This window comes from Terrapene carolina, unplaced genomic scaffold, assembly GCF_002925995.2.
Source record: "Terrapene carolina triunguis isolate 2854851 unplaced genomic scaffold, T_m_triunguis-2.0 Scaffold233, whole genome shotgun sequence".
Classification (NCBI taxonomy): domain Eukaryota; kingdom Metazoa; phylum Chordata; order Testudines; family Emydidae; genus Terrapene; species Terrapene triunguis.
In genome coordinates, this window is record NW_020664584.1 from 621,979 (window position 1) to 642,442 (window position 20,464).

General features: G+C 48.5%; 1 protein-coding gene across 3 annotated transcripts in view; it reads right to left on the reverse strand.

The window, feature by feature from the left end:
* Nucleotides 1-10,797: 10,797 nt before the first annotated feature.
* MATN4 (matrilin 4) overlaps nucleotides 10,798-20,464 on the reverse strand; it is a 32,174-nt gene continuing 22,507 nt past the window's right edge. For all 3 annotated transcript variants that reach the window (XM_026656822.1, XM_026656821.2, XM_024201995.3), the window contains exons 4-11: nucleotides 20,138-20,260; nucleotides 19,169-19,291; nucleotides 18,367-18,489; nucleotides 17,635-17,757; nucleotides 15,860-16,273; nucleotides 15,182-15,334; nucleotides 13,687-13,791; nucleotides 10,798-12,931 (exon numbers count right to left, since the gene is read on the reverse strand). In XM_026656822.1, coding sequence (XP_026512607.1) covers nucleotides 12,873-12,931; nucleotides 13,687-13,791; nucleotides 15,182-15,334; nucleotides 15,860-16,273; nucleotides 17,635-17,757; nucleotides 18,367-18,489; nucleotides 19,169-19,291; nucleotides 20,138-20,260 — 1,223 coding nt within the window. In that variant the 3' untranslated portion in view covers nucleotides 10,798-12,872. The remainder of the gene's footprint in view (nucleotides 12,932-13,686; nucleotides 13,792-15,181; nucleotides 15,335-15,859; nucleotides 16,274-17,634; nucleotides 17,758-18,366; nucleotides 18,490-19,168; nucleotides 19,292-20,137; nucleotides 20,261-20,464) is intronic.

Genomic DNA, 20,464 nt, shown 5'->3' on the forward strand with positions numbered 1-20,464 from the left:
AGGGAGTAGTTGATGTGAACAAGCGGCAGCTTCCTCTGTGTAGCAATATTGCTCTCTAACCTTGGAGAAAAGTGGAGATTTGGAATAAGTGCCAGATGTAGTGAACCTCGGAGCCTGGGTCTACTGGAGGAGGTGAAGATTGTGGAGGTGAGAGTTTTAGTAGGGAGTCTCCTTCCCGGGGAGCTCTGAGGCAGGACCGGCTCTAGGCACCAGCAAAACAAGCAGGTGCTTGGGGCGGCACATTTCCAGGGGCGGCATTCCCGCCAACCTCTTCAAAAATTCTAACATCAAGCCCGAGTTCTCCTTGGGCAACACAGTGTCCACCAACTGCCTGGATGTGGCGGGCAGCGGCCCTCTGGGCTACGGCTACAAAGTCTGACTGACCCCGGAGTCCGCCAAGAGTGACTTCATGTTCATAAAGCCCTACAGCCCGAGTCCCCCGAGGAACAATGAGAAAGCCGCCGAGAACTTACCAGGACCGGGAAGGAAGCCCCGAGCGGCCAATAACACGGTCAGTGCCGCCAGCCAGGTAACCCTGTGCTGCAGTACAGTGGGTGGGGCTCAGTGAGACGCACCGGGAGAGAGTGCCATGAAATACCCCTTCAAGGGTTAGCCCGGCTTTCCCCCTTCTTCTCTCCCTCCCCCGCCCCCTTGGAAATGAATGTGAGCCGGGAGAAAGCCTTTCATTCAGGCACAACTTTTTAAAGATAATGACCCAACCCTTTGATCAAGTGGCAGTGTCGGAATTAGCACCCGTCGGACAGCAAGCAATTCTCCAGCGCGCTCCTTACCCATTTCAGTTAATGATTTGGGAAACGTCAGGCTCATTTTAAATGAGCGAAAGTAGCAGAAAGTGCTCAGAAGTAGCAGCCCAGCTCCTAGTAAGACTGAAATATGGAGCGTGCCCAGGAAAGCCAAGGGCTGTCTCAAGAGATAACTGTACCCTTTTGAGGGCTCTCGCTTAGCCTCCGATCGTGGCTGCACAACCCCGTAGCCTTCCTTCAAGAGACCCAGACGTAACACCGGTAGGGTTACCATACGTCTGGATTTTCCTGGACATGTCCGGCTTTTTGGGCCTCAAATCCCCATCTGGGAGGAAATCCCAAAAAGCCGGACATGTCTGGGAAAATAGGGAGGGAGGGGTCGTGGGGCTTGGGTCCGGGCCGGGGCCGCTGGGGCCGCCGGTGCTCGGCCGGGGGCCGGGGCCGCTGGGGCCACCGGTGCTCAGCTGGGGGCTGGGGCCGCCGGTGCTCGGCTGGGGGCCGGGGCCGCTGAGGCCGCCAGTGCTTGGCCGGGGGCTGGGGCTGCTGGGGCCGCCAGGGCAGAGCCTCTTGGCCTGGGCCGGCCGGCTGCCAAAAGGAGCTGCTCGGCCGAGGGGGCCGGACTGGGCCGTGCCCCGCCCCAGCCCCAGCCCCAGCCCCAGCCCCAGCTTACCTGCTGCCTCCCTGTTTCAGGCTTCCTGCGAACATTTGATTCGCAGGAAGCAGGGGAGGGGGAGGAGCAGGGGTCGGAGCGTTCAAGGGAGGGGGCAGAGTTGGGGCAGGGACTTTGGGGAAGGGGCGGGGAAGGGAAGGGGCGGAGTTGGGGCGGGCTGGGGGCGGGGAAGGGGCGGAGTTGGGGCGGGGCCGGGGGGCCCTTGGAGTGTCCTCCTTTTTTTAAATTAAAATATGGTAACCCTAAACACCGGGGCGGCAAAGTATGCGGTGATTTAAGCCTCTTGAAATGTCCCTCTCTAGTCTGTATTTCCCCTCCGCACATATTACAGGCGGCACAAGTTACTCAGGCACTCTAGTATCAGAGGGGTAGCCGTGTTAGTCTGGATCTGTAAAAAGCAACAGAGAGTCCTGTGGCACCTTTAAGACTAACAGATGTATTGAAGCATAAGCTTTCGTGGGTGAATGCCCACTTCTTCGGATGCATGTAATGGAAATTTTCAGAGGCAGGTATAAATATGCTGGGAAGAATCAGTCTGGAGATAACGAGGTTAGTTCAATCAGGGAGGGTGAGGTCCTCTGCTAGCAGTTGAAGTGTGAACACCAAGGGAGGAGAAACTGCTTTTGTAGTTGGCTAGCCATTCACAGTCTTTGTTTAATCCTGATCTGATGGTGTCAAATTTGCAAATGAAATGAAGCTCAGCAGTTTCTCTTTGGAGTCTGGTCCTGAAGTTTTTTTGTTGTAAGATGGCTACCTTTACATCTGCTATTGTGTGGCCATGGAGGTTGAAGTGTTCTCCTACAGGTTTTTGTATATTGCCATTCCTGATATCTGACTTGTGTCCATTTATCCTCTTACGTAGTGATTGTCCAGTTTGGCCAATGTACATAGCAGAGGGGCATTGCTGGCACATGATGGCATATATAACATTGGTGGACGTGCAGGTGAATGAACCGGTGATGTTGTAGCTGATCTGGTTAGGTCCTGTGATGGTGTTGCTGGTGTAGATATGTGGGCAGCGTTGGCATCGAGGTTTGTTGCATGGATTGGTTCCTGAGTTGAAGTTGTTATTGTGCGGTGTGTGGTTGCTGGTGAGAATATGCTTAAGGTTGGCAGGTTGTCTGTGGGCGAGGACTGGCCTGCCTCCCAAGGTCTGTGAAAGCGAGGGATCATTGTCCAGGATGGGTTGTAGATCACTGATGATGTGTTAGAGAGGTTTAAACTGAGGACTGTAGGTGATGGCCAGTGGAGTTCTGTTGGTTTCTTTCTAGGGCTTGCCTTGTAGCAGGAGGCTTCTGGGTACACGTCTGGCTCTGTTGATTTGTTTCCTTATTTGCAAATTTGACGCCATCAGATCAGGATTAAACAAAGACTGTGAATGGCTAGCCAACTACAAAAGCAGTTTCTTCTCCCTTGGTGTCCACACTTCAACTGCTAGCAGAGGACCTCACCCTCCCTGATTGAACTAACCTCGTTATCTCCAGACTCTATGCCAGCATATTTATACCTGCCTCTGAAAATTTCCATTACATGCATCCGAAGAAGTGGGCATTCATCCACGAAAGCTTATGCTCCAATACATCTGTTAGTCTTAAAGGTGCCACAGGACTCTCTCAGGCACTCTAGCGGCCTATGGGGTTTTCAGCTCCTTTGTCTCAATAAGAAATTCAGGCAGATACACCCGGCTCAAGCAGATTCAGATGCAATCATTGCCCAATGCTGCATCAGTACCTCACCCAGTCAAAAAAACCAAAACAACAACATTGCAAAGTGCAAACATGTGTAAAAGCCCCCCCAAAAAAGAGGGGGTCAAAATTGTTTTGCTTGGGGCGGCAAAAAACTTAGAGCCAGCCCTGCTCTGAGGGCGGTAGTATCTGTGCTGGCCTGAGGCCTGATTGGTGTGGAGTTTCTCCTCCGTGGCAGCAGTTTGTGAAGCTTAAATAAAACTTTTAAGTTGAGAGTTGGTTGGCATTGATTGATTTGGAGAGGAGCTCACCCTCTCCCCTTTGTATGGAGTTGCCAATATCACAGAGATGATTGCTTAGTAGTGAACAAGCTGGAGTGAACTGGGAAGGAGCCCTTTCTCCCACTCTTCTGGGAATAGTGGGATGGTCCTAATTTGAAGGTTGAGAACCTTATTCCACCCTCCTCTCAGTTATGAGAGGTCCAAGTCTTTGACTTGGAGACTGTTTGCTCCTCCAAACTCATTCTATGTATCCTCATCCACTGCAATCTGAACCAATTTCTTCTCCAAGAAGCACACTCCCCTAGTCACCACAAGGAATTTGGCACACACTAGTTCTTTTTTACCTGCTTCATTGAAGTCTGAGCAAAGGAAACCCTTGGAAGTATCTTTATCCACTGAGGATCTTATAGGTAAGGATCTTACAGATTTAGAATTTGTGAATAGTAGGACCAAAATCTACTAGTCTATATCATCAGACTTGGTGGATTATGATGCTCCTTCAATTAATGATTCTCAGTTCCCATTGGTTTTATCTTTGTTAAAACTTCTTATGGAGCATTTAGTGAGTATTAAGAATTGTTTCTTTGAATTTAAAATTCTGTGGGGTGGATTATGGGATGAGTGGTTTCACTGGCAAGCTGGATTCCCTTATCCACCCCCTCACACACACACACACACACACACACACACCCCAGATAAATCTAATCTGGAAAAGAAAACACCTAAAGTTATAGATAATTTGACTCAGACTCAGGATAGGAATATACAGAGCTTTATTAATGTTCCAAAGGCTAACTGAAGAGAAATTGACTCTTCTTCTTGGCTTACCAGACATAGGATCTCTGAGGTTTCAGAAACCCTGTCTCTTGATTTAAATACTTCCAAGCATAATTCCCCCTTCTTATACATCTTTGAAATAGCTGAGTCTCAGAAAATGCCAAAAGATTGGCCCTCTGGTTCTTGACATAAATGGGCCCCTGCGTTGATTTTTAGTTTTTCAAGGGGAATACATTCAGACAGACAGCCCCTTACAGATATTGATGTAAATCAGTTATTGGTTGATAAGGTTCATTTTTATTTGCGGTCTAACTCTGTTAAGATTAAAAGGCACCTTTATTCTCGAAATGTGCATGAGAGGTGGGAGGTGGAATCTTACTGGCACACAGTTCCTAGAACTTAGAATATGAGGAAACAGCTAAGGCTCTGAGGTGTCTTCTTCTCTAGAGTCAAAAACACTCTCATGAGATCCTTATTCTATGGGACATTCTCAAATAATATAAGGTATTATTCTTTAGGTCTATAAGAAGAGGCAGGTTCTTATTACTGGTCTTATCAGAATATATCTCAGACGTTTACATCAACTCTTCCTCAGGTATACCTAAAACTTTTCGTACTATTGATTGAATTGGGTCCCCTGAGTTTGACTCTCTAGTCTCTTCTATTAGGCCCACCAGCTTTATCATTCCCCACCCCAAAATGGTGCTATTTTTATGGGGGCCTTGAGATAGAATTCCAAGAGGATCCCCCCGTCACACACACACACACACACACACACACACACACACACTTACTTTATGTTCACAATCTCCCATGCTGACGACTCATCAGAATAACATAGTATTTGGAGACTAATCAAATTCTTACCATGAGGCTATTGGGACCATTTCTTATATTTAACTAGATTTTTCGATTTCTTTTTCCCTAGCCAGGGAGAGTTTTTGCCAGAACAATTTTTGTATTTTATCCTGGAATTTATCTGCGAAGAAAAATAAGATGAATGATACGGAGCTTTTTTTAAAAAAATTTTTGGAAACTTTTGTTTTGATTTTTTGACAAGAAATATGGTTAGCTGAGTCTGAATTTATGGTCTTTCCTGGTTTTCAATCCTTTCTCCAAGGAGGAAGGCAATTGTCAAAAGGGGACGTATAGCAGGAGGATTTGCCACCTTGGTTTCCTTATGCCTGAAATCCTTTGGAATCAAAGTGGCAGGGCCTTTGACTATATTTTAATTTTTTTCTCTGAGCTCCACATTTTTGTATTAAATGTTTATTTCCCCTCCCGCCCCTCCATATCCTCCCCATTTTATTCTGAGTCATTGTGGCATTGGACAAGCAATTTGTTATGGTAGGTCTTCAACTCCCAATGGCTCATCTAATTATTTTGGGAGATTTTAATGCTCCACTAAGTCCTCCAACATAGTCAGTAGCAGGGGAAGAAATCATTGAGGAGATTTATGAACTTTCTTTTCCAAACTCCAAAGACCAGGTGGTTAACATCTCTGGACAAAAATTAAAGGCTTTATTAAATAAATTTAACCTGATACCTGTAAATTGAAGAAGCGTGGGGGATAGAGAAGGACATCTTACCTGTATTTCATCAACTGGTATAGTATTACTGATTATACAATTAACCCTAAAATTAATTGGCCCTTCTATAGGGATTTCTCTAGACTTTCTCTCCCAGATAGTGACCACCAACTCTCTCTATGATTATGAATGATGTTTCCTTTTTAGAGAGAATTTTATTTCCCATGGGTGAGGATGCCTTAATTATCTCTATGGAACATGGTTGTAAAAGACTAGGGTTGCCAACACTCCAGGATTGTCCTGGAGTCCCCAGGAATTAATGAGTAGTCTTCAATTAAAGATTATGTCATGTGATGAAATCTCCAGGAATATGTCCAACCAAAACTGGCAACCCTATAAAAGACTAAAATGGATCTCAGCCATTTGTGACAAATTATTTAAGAGATTGGAAGACTCTGATGTTAGATGTCTCAGAGATGTAATTATTGAGACAGAGAATTCCACTCAAATTTTTGAATCAGATGAGTTGCTGGTAAAGTCCTTACAACCACTTGTCTCCAAACAAATTGATTTTGGTTTTAATTATCCAAAAAATGCTTTCAAAGATAAATGCATTTGGCTTGATGCAAGCCTCCTCTAGCATGTATAGCTAATAGGGTAAGATGCAATTCCTCTCCCAATTTACTTCAGAATTTAGTAGCTGCCAGAAGAAGATACAAAAGTTTATTATAGCATAAAAACCAAGAATACCTTACATCCTTGTGGAAGGATTTTGAAGCAGCAGCTAAAGTGAAAAATTATTCCATGGTTTAGAAGATGGTGGATTTGGTAGATATACTCCAATTAGGAACCCCATATTAATGATGAAGCCTGGATAGCACATTTTGGCCAGGGCTTTAATGATTCTCCCCAACCAGTTTTTTTTTATCTAATTCTACCATAGCTGCTGCAATGAAAAAGCATGTCTTTGATCTACCACTTTGGGCTTCAGCAAGGGACAGTAAAGTGTAGTCATTTATTTTAGCCCAACAATGGAAAATAGCTCCAGGGGAAGGTTTTCTCTCAGCTGAAGTTTTTCAGGAGAGTCTTGCCTGGTGGTGTCCAATTTTGGTTAAATTTATTTACTATCATTAATCATACTGGATGGATTCCATCTGACTGGAAGTCTAGTATCATAGGTCCCATTATTAAAAAAAAAAAAGAAGAAGAAGAAGAGGGGGACAGTAAGTATCCTGTTTCATATCGACCTATTAATTTGTTAGATGTGGCAGGGAAAATTTATTCCAGATTTTTACTATATAAACTTGAAATAAGGGCTTTAGAGGCCAATTTATTACACGAAGGGCAGTCTGGCCTTAGGGCTGGTAGAGCTACAATTCATAATTGTTTTATTTTATCCTATATAATTTATAAATATACTATGGTTAAGGGTACTAGATTGTATGCTGCTTTCATAGCTCTAAAGATGACATTTGATTCTAGTAATTGAGACAAACTTTGGGCAAAATTAAGACGGCTGGGTGTCAATATAAGACTTTTGTATATTTCGGGTGCTCTACAGCAGGGCAATATGGTTGGGTAAGAACTAAAGTCAATGGAGAATGTATGACCATTTCCCCTACTTCTAGAGGTGTATGCCAGCCTAGTGCCTCTTCTTTTTAATGTATATATTAATGATGTGGTTGTGGTATTAAAGGAAGATAATTTTTCTCCACTGCAAATTAAGGGTAGCTCTCTGCCAATGTTATTGTATGCTAATGACATGGTTGTTTTATCGCAAACTCCAAGAGGCCTCTGCCAGTTACTATCACATTTTTCTTCTTCTTGTAATTCTCAAGACCTGGGTCTCAATAAGGTCTTTTTTCTGAGAGCAGTAGAGCTTGTATTGCTTTTCTTAAATGTTGGTCTATGTACTTTTCCAGATTATAGATTGCCCCATCTTTGCCTTCAGGAAATGGAGGAACAATCTGTGTACGCCTTATTTCCATAGTATAAGACCCTCCAATTTATTATAGACTTTGATAGCATTTGCTTCAGAGTATGCATATTTTGTAAGATTTCGCTTTGTCGCCTGCAAGGCGTCTTTGGTTTGGCTGATAGAATATCCGTGGTTTTCTTCTGAAAACCAAAGCCCTGTGGGGGTTTAAGCAGGGAACAGAATGGATGTGTCTCCTGAACTCAGAAACACTTAGTTATGGTGACAAGAGCCAGCTGCAGGAGTTCATGCTTCCCAGTTACATAGCAGATGACACAGGAGGTAGGGAAGGGGCAAGGGGACAGTGCAATATGCATTTGGCTGGATTCTGAGTTGGAGCACAGCCTAGTGGGTAAAGCAGATCCTTGTTCTATTCCTGACACCTCCAGTGACCCACTGCATGACACTGAGAAGTCGTTTCCGCGCTCTGTGCCTCAGTTTCCTCATCTGTAAAATGGGGTAATGATACTGACTGCCTAGACAGCGGGCTTGTGAGAACAGATTCAATAATGGCTGCAAAGTGCTTTGAGATCCTAGGAAGCAGGTTCCCAGAGCGAGGCCCCGTGTTCACGGCCAGCTGACGTCATTGTGGCCGTTCCCTGCTGGGTTCCCTGGCAAGGCAGGTGTGTCTTTCTGACAGCTCACTTGCCCCAGCTTTCATCTTTACACCCGGGAATTGACACCCACCAATGATAGTGGCTTCCAAACAACAAGGGCAGCAGAAGGTCCAAGGGTAATTTGCCATGGGTCATGAATTTAATCTGTGCCTCCCCCTCCCCCTCCCCCTCCCTGCAGTGTGCAGACAGAGCTGAAACAAGGAGTGATGTTAGCCTTCAAGGCAGCACAGAAGGGGGAGGGGGAGCAGTTACACTTTCACCGCCAACGTGGCTACAACCATCGTACAAGGATAGGGAAAACCAGGCCCTCAGGGATTAGCTGGACAAGTAACGAGGCTTTCTGAGCTTCGATACCAATGAGGGTTTCAATGAACACAGGACCCATCCCCTTCTCTTTGTGTCTGTAACTCTGTAGTGGTTTCAGAGTAGCAGCCGTGTTAGTCTGTATCAGCAAAAACAACGAGGAGTCCTTGTGGCACCTTGGAGACTAACAAATTTATTTGGGCATAAGCTTTTGTGGGCTAAAACCCACTTCATCAGATGCATGGAGTTGAAAATACAGAGGCGGGTATAAATACACAGCACATGAAAAGATGTGTGCAGATAGCTGGCCCAGCAAACCTGGATAGAATTACCCAGGAAGACTACAGCCTCGGTTCAGGGCGAAGGTGCTCAGCCAGGTTTATTGTCAATGAAGGATGGATCCATCCACGAACACATGTCTGCTCGTTACAATGGACTCAGCTCAGTCAGCCACGGGACTCTCTGCTGCCCCCTTGGCTGGACAAAGCAGCCCCTCCTAGGCTTTGTCTTTTATACATTGATACAAACAAGTTACATATGATGCTTCTGCTCTGGTTAGTGACCGACCCTACCCCTTGTACCTGCTGGTTCGAACAAAACATCTCCCTCCATCAGCCTGTCCTTCCATCCCCATCCTGACTCGGGGTCGATGTGTTCCTGTACCATCTCCCAGAAATGTGTTGACATGAACAGCCAGTACCTAGGAGTGCCTGTGGTTTACCAATGCTAGCTGTTTTCTGCCCAGTTCCTGTACCGGTCAGTGAACTTGTAAGCAAGCATCTGCTTTATGACAGGGCCTGACTTTGGTTCATAGCATGGCTCCTGCTGACTTTAGTTCAGGCCTTGCACCAGGCCCAGTGCTCCAGGCTCCCTCTCTACTACACCTTTAATCTAGCTAGCATGGCTAAAAAGAGCAGGGAAGACATAGTGGCATAGACTTCAGCATAGGCTAGTAATATAAGGCCATACTCAGGGTCCTAAGCGGGTTTGTGCGGCCTGTGCCAAAGCCCATGCCACCATGTTTTCACTGCTCTTTTTAACCACACTCACTAGATAAAAGCTAGCGCGGGTATGCCTGCCCATGCTGCAATCACCCCTCTGATGGCAGTGTATCTTACACTGCTTCTGGAGTAAGGTACTGCTCGGCGTGAGCATATCCGAATCAGGCCCTTTACCAGTTACAGTCCATCACTGCTGATGAGCGGGGGCTAGATGCTGCCAGTCTTGCTCACTCAGACTTACTCCACAAGTTGTCCCTTTGATCTCTCGGCAGTAAGGAGCCACTAGCTCAGTCTGAGTCAGGGTGGCAGTGACACTCTCACCATTTATTTCTCCTGAGGAGCTCAAACTGCTGCAAGTAGCATTTATGGCCAAGGAAAGCTCCATCTTCCCCTGTGCCCATGGGGGTGAGTCGATCAGCAGTGTTGTTATAGCTGGGGGAGAGGAGCCCTGCAATGTACACGTGTGCTTAACCGGAGTCACTGGCATTGCTGTGTCGAGTTCTCCCTCCCTGTTGTTTGTTACTCCGCCGGGCCTGGCCTGGGTAAGATCTTCAGGGCAGGGTCTGTGTCCTTCAGCTTGTTCCATGAAGTCACTAGCACAGTGCTGGGTGCAGCAGAAACACTCCCCATGAATGCAGAGCACTGGTTATTATTTTAATAATAAGTAAGGCGACTTTACACAGCTACAGCCTTCCTTCTGAGGACTGGCTATCGTCTGCGCTAGTGACCCAGCTTTGATTCTTGTGTCCACTCATTCCAGCTGGGGGTCCCTGCAGGACTGGCTGGGAGGCCAGGCAGCATGTGGGCAGCTCACCCCATCACTGCCAGGGCTGTACCCTTCTGTGGGGAAACTCCCTTCCTGTTCGGCACATGAACTCCAGTCCCACGCAGTCCTTCCCCTGGAAGTGCATATACTGCTGTATCATGAACACCCGCTTCCCAAGCCCTTGTGAGTCAGCAGCACCGAGGGATGCTGACAGCACAGCAGAACCCTCTCTCACACGCACCGTGTCTGGAGCTGCATACACATCAGGACAAAGTCTGACATCTGGGAAGAAAGCGGCTGAAGGTTGGCGTCGTGCTTTGTGCTGGGATTTGCACCCTGTGTTGCTCCACCTGTGCATTTAGTGTCAGGTCATGGGGCCGACACTTGTAATAAAACGATCATGAGACTAAGACAACATTCAAAGCCAGATGGTGTCTGGAAAATGTCTCTTTATTGATGGGAATCAGTGCCAGGTAACAGTAGCCTCCATAACAGATTCAGCTCCCCCGAGGAAGAGGAGGCTTTGATGCACAGCTTTGCACTCACTCTACGGAACAGATGACAGCACAGGCGCTCTGGGAGCATGAGTGCCTTGGTATGTGGCGGTCATTTAAAAAAGGCTCAATCGGGAATGGGAGGGCTCAGGCCCATTTTCATGCACGGCCCTCCACTGACAACACCCCACTGTTCGACTGACAGCGCACACTCCCCACATTATAGGGAGACACCCCCCCCCCCAGCAGTGCTGCTGTGCTGAAAGTGTGTGATGGGGCTAGGGTTTGGGAGATCAGGGTCACACCCCTTGTCACACATAAATGTGGCTTTCATTGCATCACAATGGATAGGGACTAATGAGGGGCAGATTTTCCTCTCTGACCCCCATGTAAAATGCAGCCTTCATTATAACACACTTCAAGCACAACAATCCCTGGCTGTCACAGCAGTTGGAAATGGAAAAGACCTATTAGATCACCCATCTCATCGCAAGGAGCTACTACAGGACAGTCTAATAAGGAAGAATCTTTAATGCTGTTACATCTGTGGCGCATTCCTGCACACACTTCGTAGCACAACTTTTCCACTGGGTCAGCTTGCAAGGCTGCACCCCAATTATTATTCACTGGGCCCAGAGTTAAGAGCCCATGGACCAGGTTTCAGCTGGGGGTCAACTGGCATAGCTCCATTGACTTCGCTGATTTATACCAGCTGACTCTGGTGACATATAACATGGGTGATGAGCTGTCCTTGAGGGCCTGGATCCATTATGCAATATTAACGGACGGAGGAGTCCATTTCAAGGAGGGGACTGGCATCAAAAAGAAAGGAGTCGGGGATAATGGCACTGTCACAATCCCATAGTGATTTCCCATCAAATGGAGCTGCCATCACTTGAGGCACTTTCTGCAACACATCACGTGTAACCTTTAAAGCAGAGATTTTACACCGGCCAGTTCTTTCTCCTGGGAGAGGAGTAATAATGGCCCAATGACTGGTTAGCTAGGAGCAGGTTGTCCTGGCTTTGTGAAAGCTGGAGTCACATGAATTGAATGTGACTTGATGCAGACTTTATTTTCCAAGGTTCCCAGTGAAGTGGAGAGAGAAATGTCATAAAAATCTTCAGCGTGTTTATTATCAGGATATATATATATATGTATAAAGGTGTTTAAAAATAGTACTATCCTGCTTTCAGAATTAAAGATATATACACATATATTTATAGATTTTTTTTGCTATTTGATAAAAAAAGGATAATGACAAATTCTGCAACAGTTCTGCCAAAATCAGGGTGAAAGGGGATTTGATGAGGAATATCCCAGTTAGGTTCGATCCTCTTTTCTGTCTGATGATTTATTCTGGCCTTTTTTCCCCTCCCCCTCTAACTGAAATCAAATATTACATTTAAATTCCTGTGCAATTAAAGCAAAAAACTTCAGAGACAAAGAGGTTGCTGCAGGTGCTCTCATTTCACAGTCAGGATTAGCAGGGCAGCCGAGGGAGTTTCTCACATGGGGTACAGGGTAGAAAGTATATTGGAAGTTGCCATCGTTCCTTCCCCCACCTACACAGAGTCTAGTTACAGCTGAGCAAGAGCTGAGCTACTTGAAGCATTCAGGATGGAATCACCTGCTTTGCAAAGCATCTTGCTGCCTGATGGAAGCTCTCGGCTGTGCACTTGGGCTTCACTGGAGAAACCGGCGGCCAGCTACTGTCGATTAATGGCAGGTGGGTTAGAAGATGCTGATTGTCCCAATGCCCATCTCCTTTCTTAAGGTCCAAACTGACCCCATTCGTCACACCTCAGCCCGACCCCGTTAGTCCAGAGGAATGGAACAGCCTCAAAGGCTGAATCCACTCATTTTCGGAACAGGGTTTTTTTACCCTCAGGATTTTGCAATATAAGAACAAACAACGACCCTTTACAATACTCTAGGAATAACAATGACGTGTAGCTATGGTACGTTTCCGCCCCCCGAGTCCAAGTGCCACCTGGCCATCTGCAGGGATCATTTCTTGTTGGCGATCTGGTTTTCCAAGTCTTCGAGTCGGGCCGTCATCTGAGCGAGTGGTCGTGTTAAGGAAGCTGACGCAGAAACGAGACAACGTGGCCTGCTGGTGAGAAGAGGGCTGGGGGGGCTTAACATCAGGTTAAGAGGGTGTCAGCTCAACAACATACGGCTAATAAACTAATTGCGCGAACATTTCACCCACACTAAATGAAGAGAGTCCCCTTTGTGTCTGCTGGAGACACCGCTTTCCTGGGAGGCCTGCACCCTGACACAGAGAGCTGTGATAGTCTTCCCCAGAACAGCTTTTGGACATCCACGAACATGAGCCTGCCCCCACTTTGCACTCTTTCCCCCTTCCTGTAGGCACCAAACAGACCCAAAGATCCCCTTTACTCTTCCGCTCACCCCGTGTTGCAGTAACCTGTCTCTCCAGCAGGAGAAAGCTGGATACAGCTCTGGTAATCCCATTGACACAAACACAACTGCCATTTAGGGCAAGCATTTCACACTCATTACTATTCAATTGCTAAGGCACTTGGGAGCCCCTTGCTCTTCCAAAAGGGTACCAGGGAACACAAGTGAACTGGAACTCAGCTCTGCCAGCCGTCACTGCCTGGTCAACATCTTAAACGCCATGGGCCAACTCTTCCATGGCAGGCAGTGCAGCCCACGAAACCCCACTGGCTGAATTACGCAGAGGAAAAATCAAGGCAGACGCCGTCCTTAGAGGAGCTGGAACAAACCCAGCTCCATTTGGATCCTGCACCGACTGTTGCTCAATCAGGCCCTTGCTGGTGACCCAAAAGGATATGTTTCTCTGTCAGGTTTTCCAGGATGGCCACGGTGTTTGACTGGAACTGCACAAGGGCCTCACACTCACACGGGCTCCGGATCTCAATCTCCCCTTTGCCCTCCTCTGAAAAACAAGAGTTTAAACAATATCAGGAACCCTCTGTCCTTCTATGGGACCTTCTGAAAGTCCTTGATGAGCATTACCCCAGCTCTTCCGGGAGGTAGGCAGCTACTCTCCCCGTGTTATAGATGGGAGAGTTTGGAAGTGACTTGCCCAAAGATATGCAGGCGCTCAGCAACAGGGCCAGGAATAGGAGAGAAAATGTAGCAGAACCCAGGAGTCCTGACTCTCAGCCCTATGCTTTACCCACTAAGCCATCCTTCCGCTTTCCTCAGACCAATCAGTTTGGATGGAATATTCCATATCGGGAGAAAACACCAACCCCTGTGGGGGTGTTATTCTCGCTGATCCCCACGTACACCTCCCATGCACATTGATGGGGGCTGCGCTGGCTCAGGGAAGGGAACAGGGCATGTTAACAAGGGCTACACATGTGCGGTGATGAAGGAATAGATCCCTTTGGTTTTGACATCACAGTTCACTCTTCTTTTAAAATGACCAGCAGAGCCCCTCACTGCCCTTCTGCCCTGTGACTTTATCAGGTCACTCTCTTCAGTAAGCTCTCGAGCCAGGCATTTCTGAGTCCCAGATTATTCTCCTAACACTGTATCTCTGCTTATCTAATAAAAACCCGACATGCTTATCATAGGAAACACGTAACGTCAAACAGTTCTGTACAACACACTCCTATTTTCAGATTCCCCATATTTGCCAAGCAAGCTTCCGGGCAGAGCATCCGCAGCAGATTAACATAAAAACGCACCGGCCAGGACACATTGCTCTGTTGCTAACTAGGGAAGGCTTGGATCCTGAATGTCACAGACGCCACCGTTCTGCCTCTGAATTCCTCCTGCAAGTGCTTTGCAATAAGGAGAGACACCGTATGCTATAGGCACCGTATGCTACAGGCACTTTCATGCAGCCTCCCTAACTCAATCATCCGCATATTTTGTTGCTTGGTTACAGAAAGGTCTGTACAGAATAAACTGAGTTGTTTCTCTTTATCCAAACTAGACGTGGCAGAGGAGGAGTGTCTAAGCTCTTCTGCAATATAAATATTAAGTAATAATCAAGATCACACAGGAAATCAAGGCTGAAGGGCCTGGCCCAGCTAGAGTTGCCACCTGTCTGGTTTTCACCCAGACAATCCGGGTTTCAGCTTGTGCGTCCAGGTGCCATTTGACAAGTCCTGATGTCCAGTTTTTTTGATCTGGGGGCAAAGAGGGAGAACAGGGGCGGGACCTTGGGGGAAGAGGCAAAGAAGGGGCTGGGTCTCAAGGGAAGAAGTGGAGAAGGGGCGGGGCCTCAGGGTTCCCATTACCAGCCATTAGAAAGGTGGCAACTCTAGGCCCAGCCTGGGTGAAGCCACCACACAGGCCCTGCCAGCACCTACCTGGGCAGATGTTAACTTTGAGGTTGTCGACTATATGAGTCATGGTGCTAAAATCCGCAGAGTACGAGAAATGCTGTTCCACCGGCTCAGAGGCAATTTCTCTCAGCTCCTCTTCAACAGCTTTTCCAACCCCAACCGCAAACATGGTGATCCCTGCACAAGGGAGCGAAGGGTGGTTCTGTACAAGCTGAACATGCTCGATGGGCATCCTGGACTCCATCGCCCCAGAACATGCCCTCCTAGAATGACATCAGCTGGCCAATGCTGCCACAATGCTAGTGACCGTAGTGCCCTGGGTGCTTCTGGGAGCATCCTTTGAATGTGGCAGCCACATGGATAGGCCAGGTAGCTGGGGCTAAATGCAAGGGCTTGGTCAGGATGGCCAGCCCCTCATTTTCTCTGCCTCAGTTATAAGCTAATATGTGTATTATCCTGTTGAGAGTCAGCAGGCTACACGTACCAGGGACTGGGAGGGTCAGTGTGCCAGACACCGAGAGGCCATGAGCTTCTCCATGCTGCAGGCATCCAGGGACCACCAGCTGTGTGCAGCGAGGGGCAAGTGGAAAATTTGCCTGGAATGCTGGGTGCATGAAGAGCATGCCCTGAGTCCCACCCACTCAGAGCCCAATGAGCTGTGAAGCCGCTGGGGTTCGTCACCCTTTTCCCATTTCCCCTCACCTGATTCCTTTGCTTTCCTGGCCCATTCAGCGATATCGTCCTGGGAGCGCCCATCGGTGAAGACCAGCCCAATTCTGGGAATGTTCTGGGAGAGGGGCCTGGCACCTTCGGCCTCTGAGAAGCTGTGCTCTAGCATGTGCTTGAGGGCCAGGCCGGTCATGGTGCCCTTCTCCATATACTCCACCTTCAACACTGCCTTCTTGATGTCTTCTGCCGTCTTATACTGGTTGAGTGGGAACTCGGTGCGCACACGACTGGAGTACTGGACCAGCCCCACCCGCGTGCCGTGGGCCGACACATCCAGGAAATCCACAATCTGGTTCACAAACTGCTTCACCACCTCAAAGTTCTGAGGCCGGACACTCTTGGAGCCGTCAATCACCAGCACCAGGTCGACATGGCTGCTCTTGCACTCTGCACCAAAGGAAGAGGTGAAAGGTTAGATGGCACCAGCCCTGCCTCCCGAGCAGAGCCGGCTCCAGGCACCAGTGAAGGAAGCAGGTGCTTGGGGCGGCCAATGGAAAGGGGTGGCACATCTGGGTCTTCGGCGGCAATTTGGCGGCGGGTCCCTCAGTCGCGGCGCAATTGAGCTGCCGCTGAAGTGCCGCCAATTGGCTTTATCTTTTTTGGGTTTTTTTCGCTTCGCCGCTTGGGGCGGCAAAAAAGCTGGAGCCGGCCCTGCTCCCGAGGGCACAAAGGGAGAGCTTAGAGCGAGCAGATACCAGGGGCAGGGGGAGCAGAGCCAATGGGCTCTGGGACTCAATAGGGATTCTTCCCCCTGGATTCACTGCTGAGCTATATGTGCTGGCTGTAGCTGATGCAGGAAAACAGGACACAGTACAACTGGAAAAAAATGTGGCTACAATGTCACAGCCCTGAGAAACCAGGTGGGTGAGGTGATATCTTTTATTGGACCACTTCTGTTGGAGAGAGAGACAATCTTCCGAGCTTAGAGAGAGCTCTCTTCAGGTCTGTGTAAGTTGGAAAGTTTGACTCTCTAACCAACAGAAAGTTGGCCCAGTAAAAGATATCGCCTCGCCCCCCCTGTCTCTCTAATATCCTGCGACAGCTACAACACTGCACACAGCCCTGAGAATTCCACTTCGACCCTCCGCTCTGACCCCAGAGATTCTTGGGCACCCTTCTCAAAGCCCTCCAAATTCCCACTCCCCCAAGAACTCCCTCTGAGGGCCCTGTGCTTCCCTTGCCAGTCTCACACACACACCTTGAACTGTTGCTTCCGTCCCTCTGGCCAAGGAGGACCAAATGGTACCTTAACACTTCCATTCAGAGCTGGTCATCACCTCTCCTTAATCAGCCAGAGGCCACCCTACCGAGTGCAGCAGGACTGCCTTCTCTCCTTCCAGGGGTCCGTGTCAGCTTCCCCAGCACATTCACCCCCTTGTGCCTCACATCCCCCAGTCCCCTCCTGGTCCATGACCAATCCTGCCAGCCACAGGGCTGTATTGTTACACAGCAGTTTACTTAGTGGTGAGCCTCTTACTGTATTTTCTAACCAGAGAACCCCCTGGAATTCCTGTCTCTGTTTGGGTTTTGGATGTGTCAGTAGCCAAGATGGGTCTGGAGCAAAATCCCAAGATCAAACACTCCTGAACCTTAGGGTGGTTTGCAATTCCCACCTAGATCCAGATTCAATTTCACATCTCAAGCTGCCCAGCTCTCACTGGGAGCACCTTGAATCTAGGTGCCAGTTGCTACAGACCGAAGGCCAGACATTAAGGACACTGCCCGCAGGCTGTGTCCCAGATACTCACTATTGCATGTCTTTCCATCAGCATGGAGCTGCTGTCCCTCTGGGCAAACGCAGTGGTAAGAGCCAGGGGTGCTGACACATTTAAACTCACAGCCGTGATCTATCCCATTGCAAATGTCACTGGCTAAAACACAAACCAAAGGGACAAACACACCATGTTACAGGACATGTCATTTCCTTTGTGATTACCAAGGAAGTGCCATGCACAGAACATCTCTTTCTCAGATAGGAACTGTAGAGATGAGGCTGATACACCCACATGCGCCAATGGGAGATGCACGAGCAATCGCTAACTTGCCGTGAGGTCTGTCCCTCTGCAGATCCTGGGCTGTTCAGGTGAATGGTCTGCACTGACAGCACTCGTTCAGCCCAGTGGAACTCGGGTTCGTGCACCCCACACCTTGGGGTGTTCTGAAGTGGGACCCAAGTTTGCAGGAATTAATTCCTCTTAGGGCTGTAAAGGAATCAGAAGTGCCACCAGCAACACGTCTATACCTCCTGGTATGACCTCAGGGCACACCCTGGTAAACTCTCTCCAATTTTCCCTGTGCGCTCTCTAATGTGCTGGAAGGGCATTCTGGGTCCTGACATGCAAATGAGCACATCAACCAAAAGGACATCATTATGGTGAGACTTGCTTGGATTCTAAGGCTAGCAGCCAAACACGGTGGCCTGCCTGTGCTCTCTGGAGTGATGGCGCCCTCTGCAGCAGAGAGGCTGACGCAGCACTCACCCTGGCACGCCTTGCCGTCGGCCTGCAAAGTGAAGCCGTCGTTACAGCGGCAATAGTATCCGTTCGGGATGCTCATGCACTTGTGCTGGCAGCTGTGGTTTCCAAAGTTGCAGTAATTAATCACTGGAAAGAGAAGGAGACACACAGGCATGAGGGACATCAGCCATTCACAGCTCACCCATGACCCTTGCCAAGAGCTCGAGGGTAATTGACCAGCTGGGCCTGTTCCCGAGGTGGACTGCACTGGTCTTTTATCAGCTCTTTGCTGCCACTTGTCCTCAGGCCCTACAAGGCTCTGGAAATACAGGGCTCCCACACATGGCTCGATGCCAAGGCCCTGCCTCAGGATGGTGAACTAGCTCAGAGCACAGTTGGGACAGGACAGGGGTCTATTGATAGCACACAGGGGCCATGGAGCTCCCTGCTCATCACTAATGGGGCATCTGCTGGCCTTTCAATCTGGATAAAGCATATGTGGGCCACCACTCTGAGTTAAATCTCTCCTCGTGGACGGTGGCTGCTAGGAGCGGGTGGGCAATGTTGAGACTAGAGGCCTGTTCCAGGTTCCAGACTCTCCTGCCCATCTCCTGTCATGAAGGAGCCTAAGGGAGCAGAGTCCCGTGGGTCTGGGAGAAGTAAGAGATGCTGGAGAGAGCGATGGCTGGGCCCTCCACAAGGGCTGAGGGCAGGGGGACATAGACAGAAGGCATGGTGAGAAGGAGGGGAATGTCTGGGGTGGTGAGGGGCAAAGGACAGAGAATGAGAAACAAGAGGAGGAGGCATAGAGGAGACAGTCACATACTGGTACAGGTCTTTTTGTCCTGGTTGAGATTGTAACCCGTCCGGCAGTGGCAGGTGTAGGACCCACGAGAGCTGACACACTGGTGCTCACAGCCATGCTTCCCATCAGCGCAGGCATCAATGGCTACAGAGAAAAAGGAACCACCTTCTTACCCATTCCTTCACCACCTCACTCCTCGGTGCCCCCAGAGGGGGGCCACCCTCACCTCTGCCCTCCTGGCCTCAGAAAGAAGACGCAGCACAGACAAGACATGTCTGAAATGAGGGTGGGGAAGCGTGTCGCACAAACACACTGACATAGGGGCAGAAAGAGGGGACCTGATGGCCATTGTGGGCTCATGCAATTACAGCCCATTTCCAAAGCACAGAGCCTAGGTATTTTGTCTTTTGCTCATTTGAAGGCACATTCCCCCTTGCCAGCACTCGGTCTGGTGACACTGTGCAGGAACCACGTACAGAGTTCAAGGGTATGTCTGACAAGGGTCTGTGTCCCCATTTACTCTTGCTCTGCATGGACCCCAAATGAAAAGATGCTGCAGCTGTGGGTGGTTATGTTGCAGATGAGTCATTCCCATCTCAGCAACACAATTATCACTTCGCAATAGAACGAAATCCAGTCTGCCGGCCGTTCCTATTGCTCTCTGCAAGGGTTCTTAACGCAGACCTAGGCCTATGGTCTAAAAGTACTAATAACTAATTAGCACTAGTACCTACGTCCAGCACAACACCATCAAGTTAGTCAAAATGGGAGGCAATGTGGCCTCGTGGGGAGAACATTAGACTGGGACTCATGAGACCTGGATTCTATTCCCTGCTCTGCTCCTGGTCTGCATGGTGACCTTAGGCAAGTCTCTCTAACCCCGTGTCTCAGATTCCCCATTTGTAAAGCAAGGATAATGATACTAGTCTCCTTTGTAAAGCGCTTTGAGATCTAAGATATAAACGTAGATCAAATAAAATATGCTCTTACGGGAACATGTCTTTCCATCTGTGTTGAGCTTGTATCCAGGGTTACATTCACAATAGAAGGAGCCTGGGACACTGACACAGGTGTGCTGGCAGCCATGGTCCATCTCTGTGCACATATCCACACCTGAAAGACACAGTTGGCTATGTTGGGGATTCATTGACTCAGAGCATGTGTCAGGTGATCTAAGTTCTTATATTGCCTCCATCACTGCAGTGTCTGCTGATGGTGTTCAGGTCACTGCTATCGGTTGTTATAACTTACATTCTCCAAGGTTTTCATCCCCCAAAGCATCTCAGATTGACTTCCAGCCTATGTACACATAGAGAC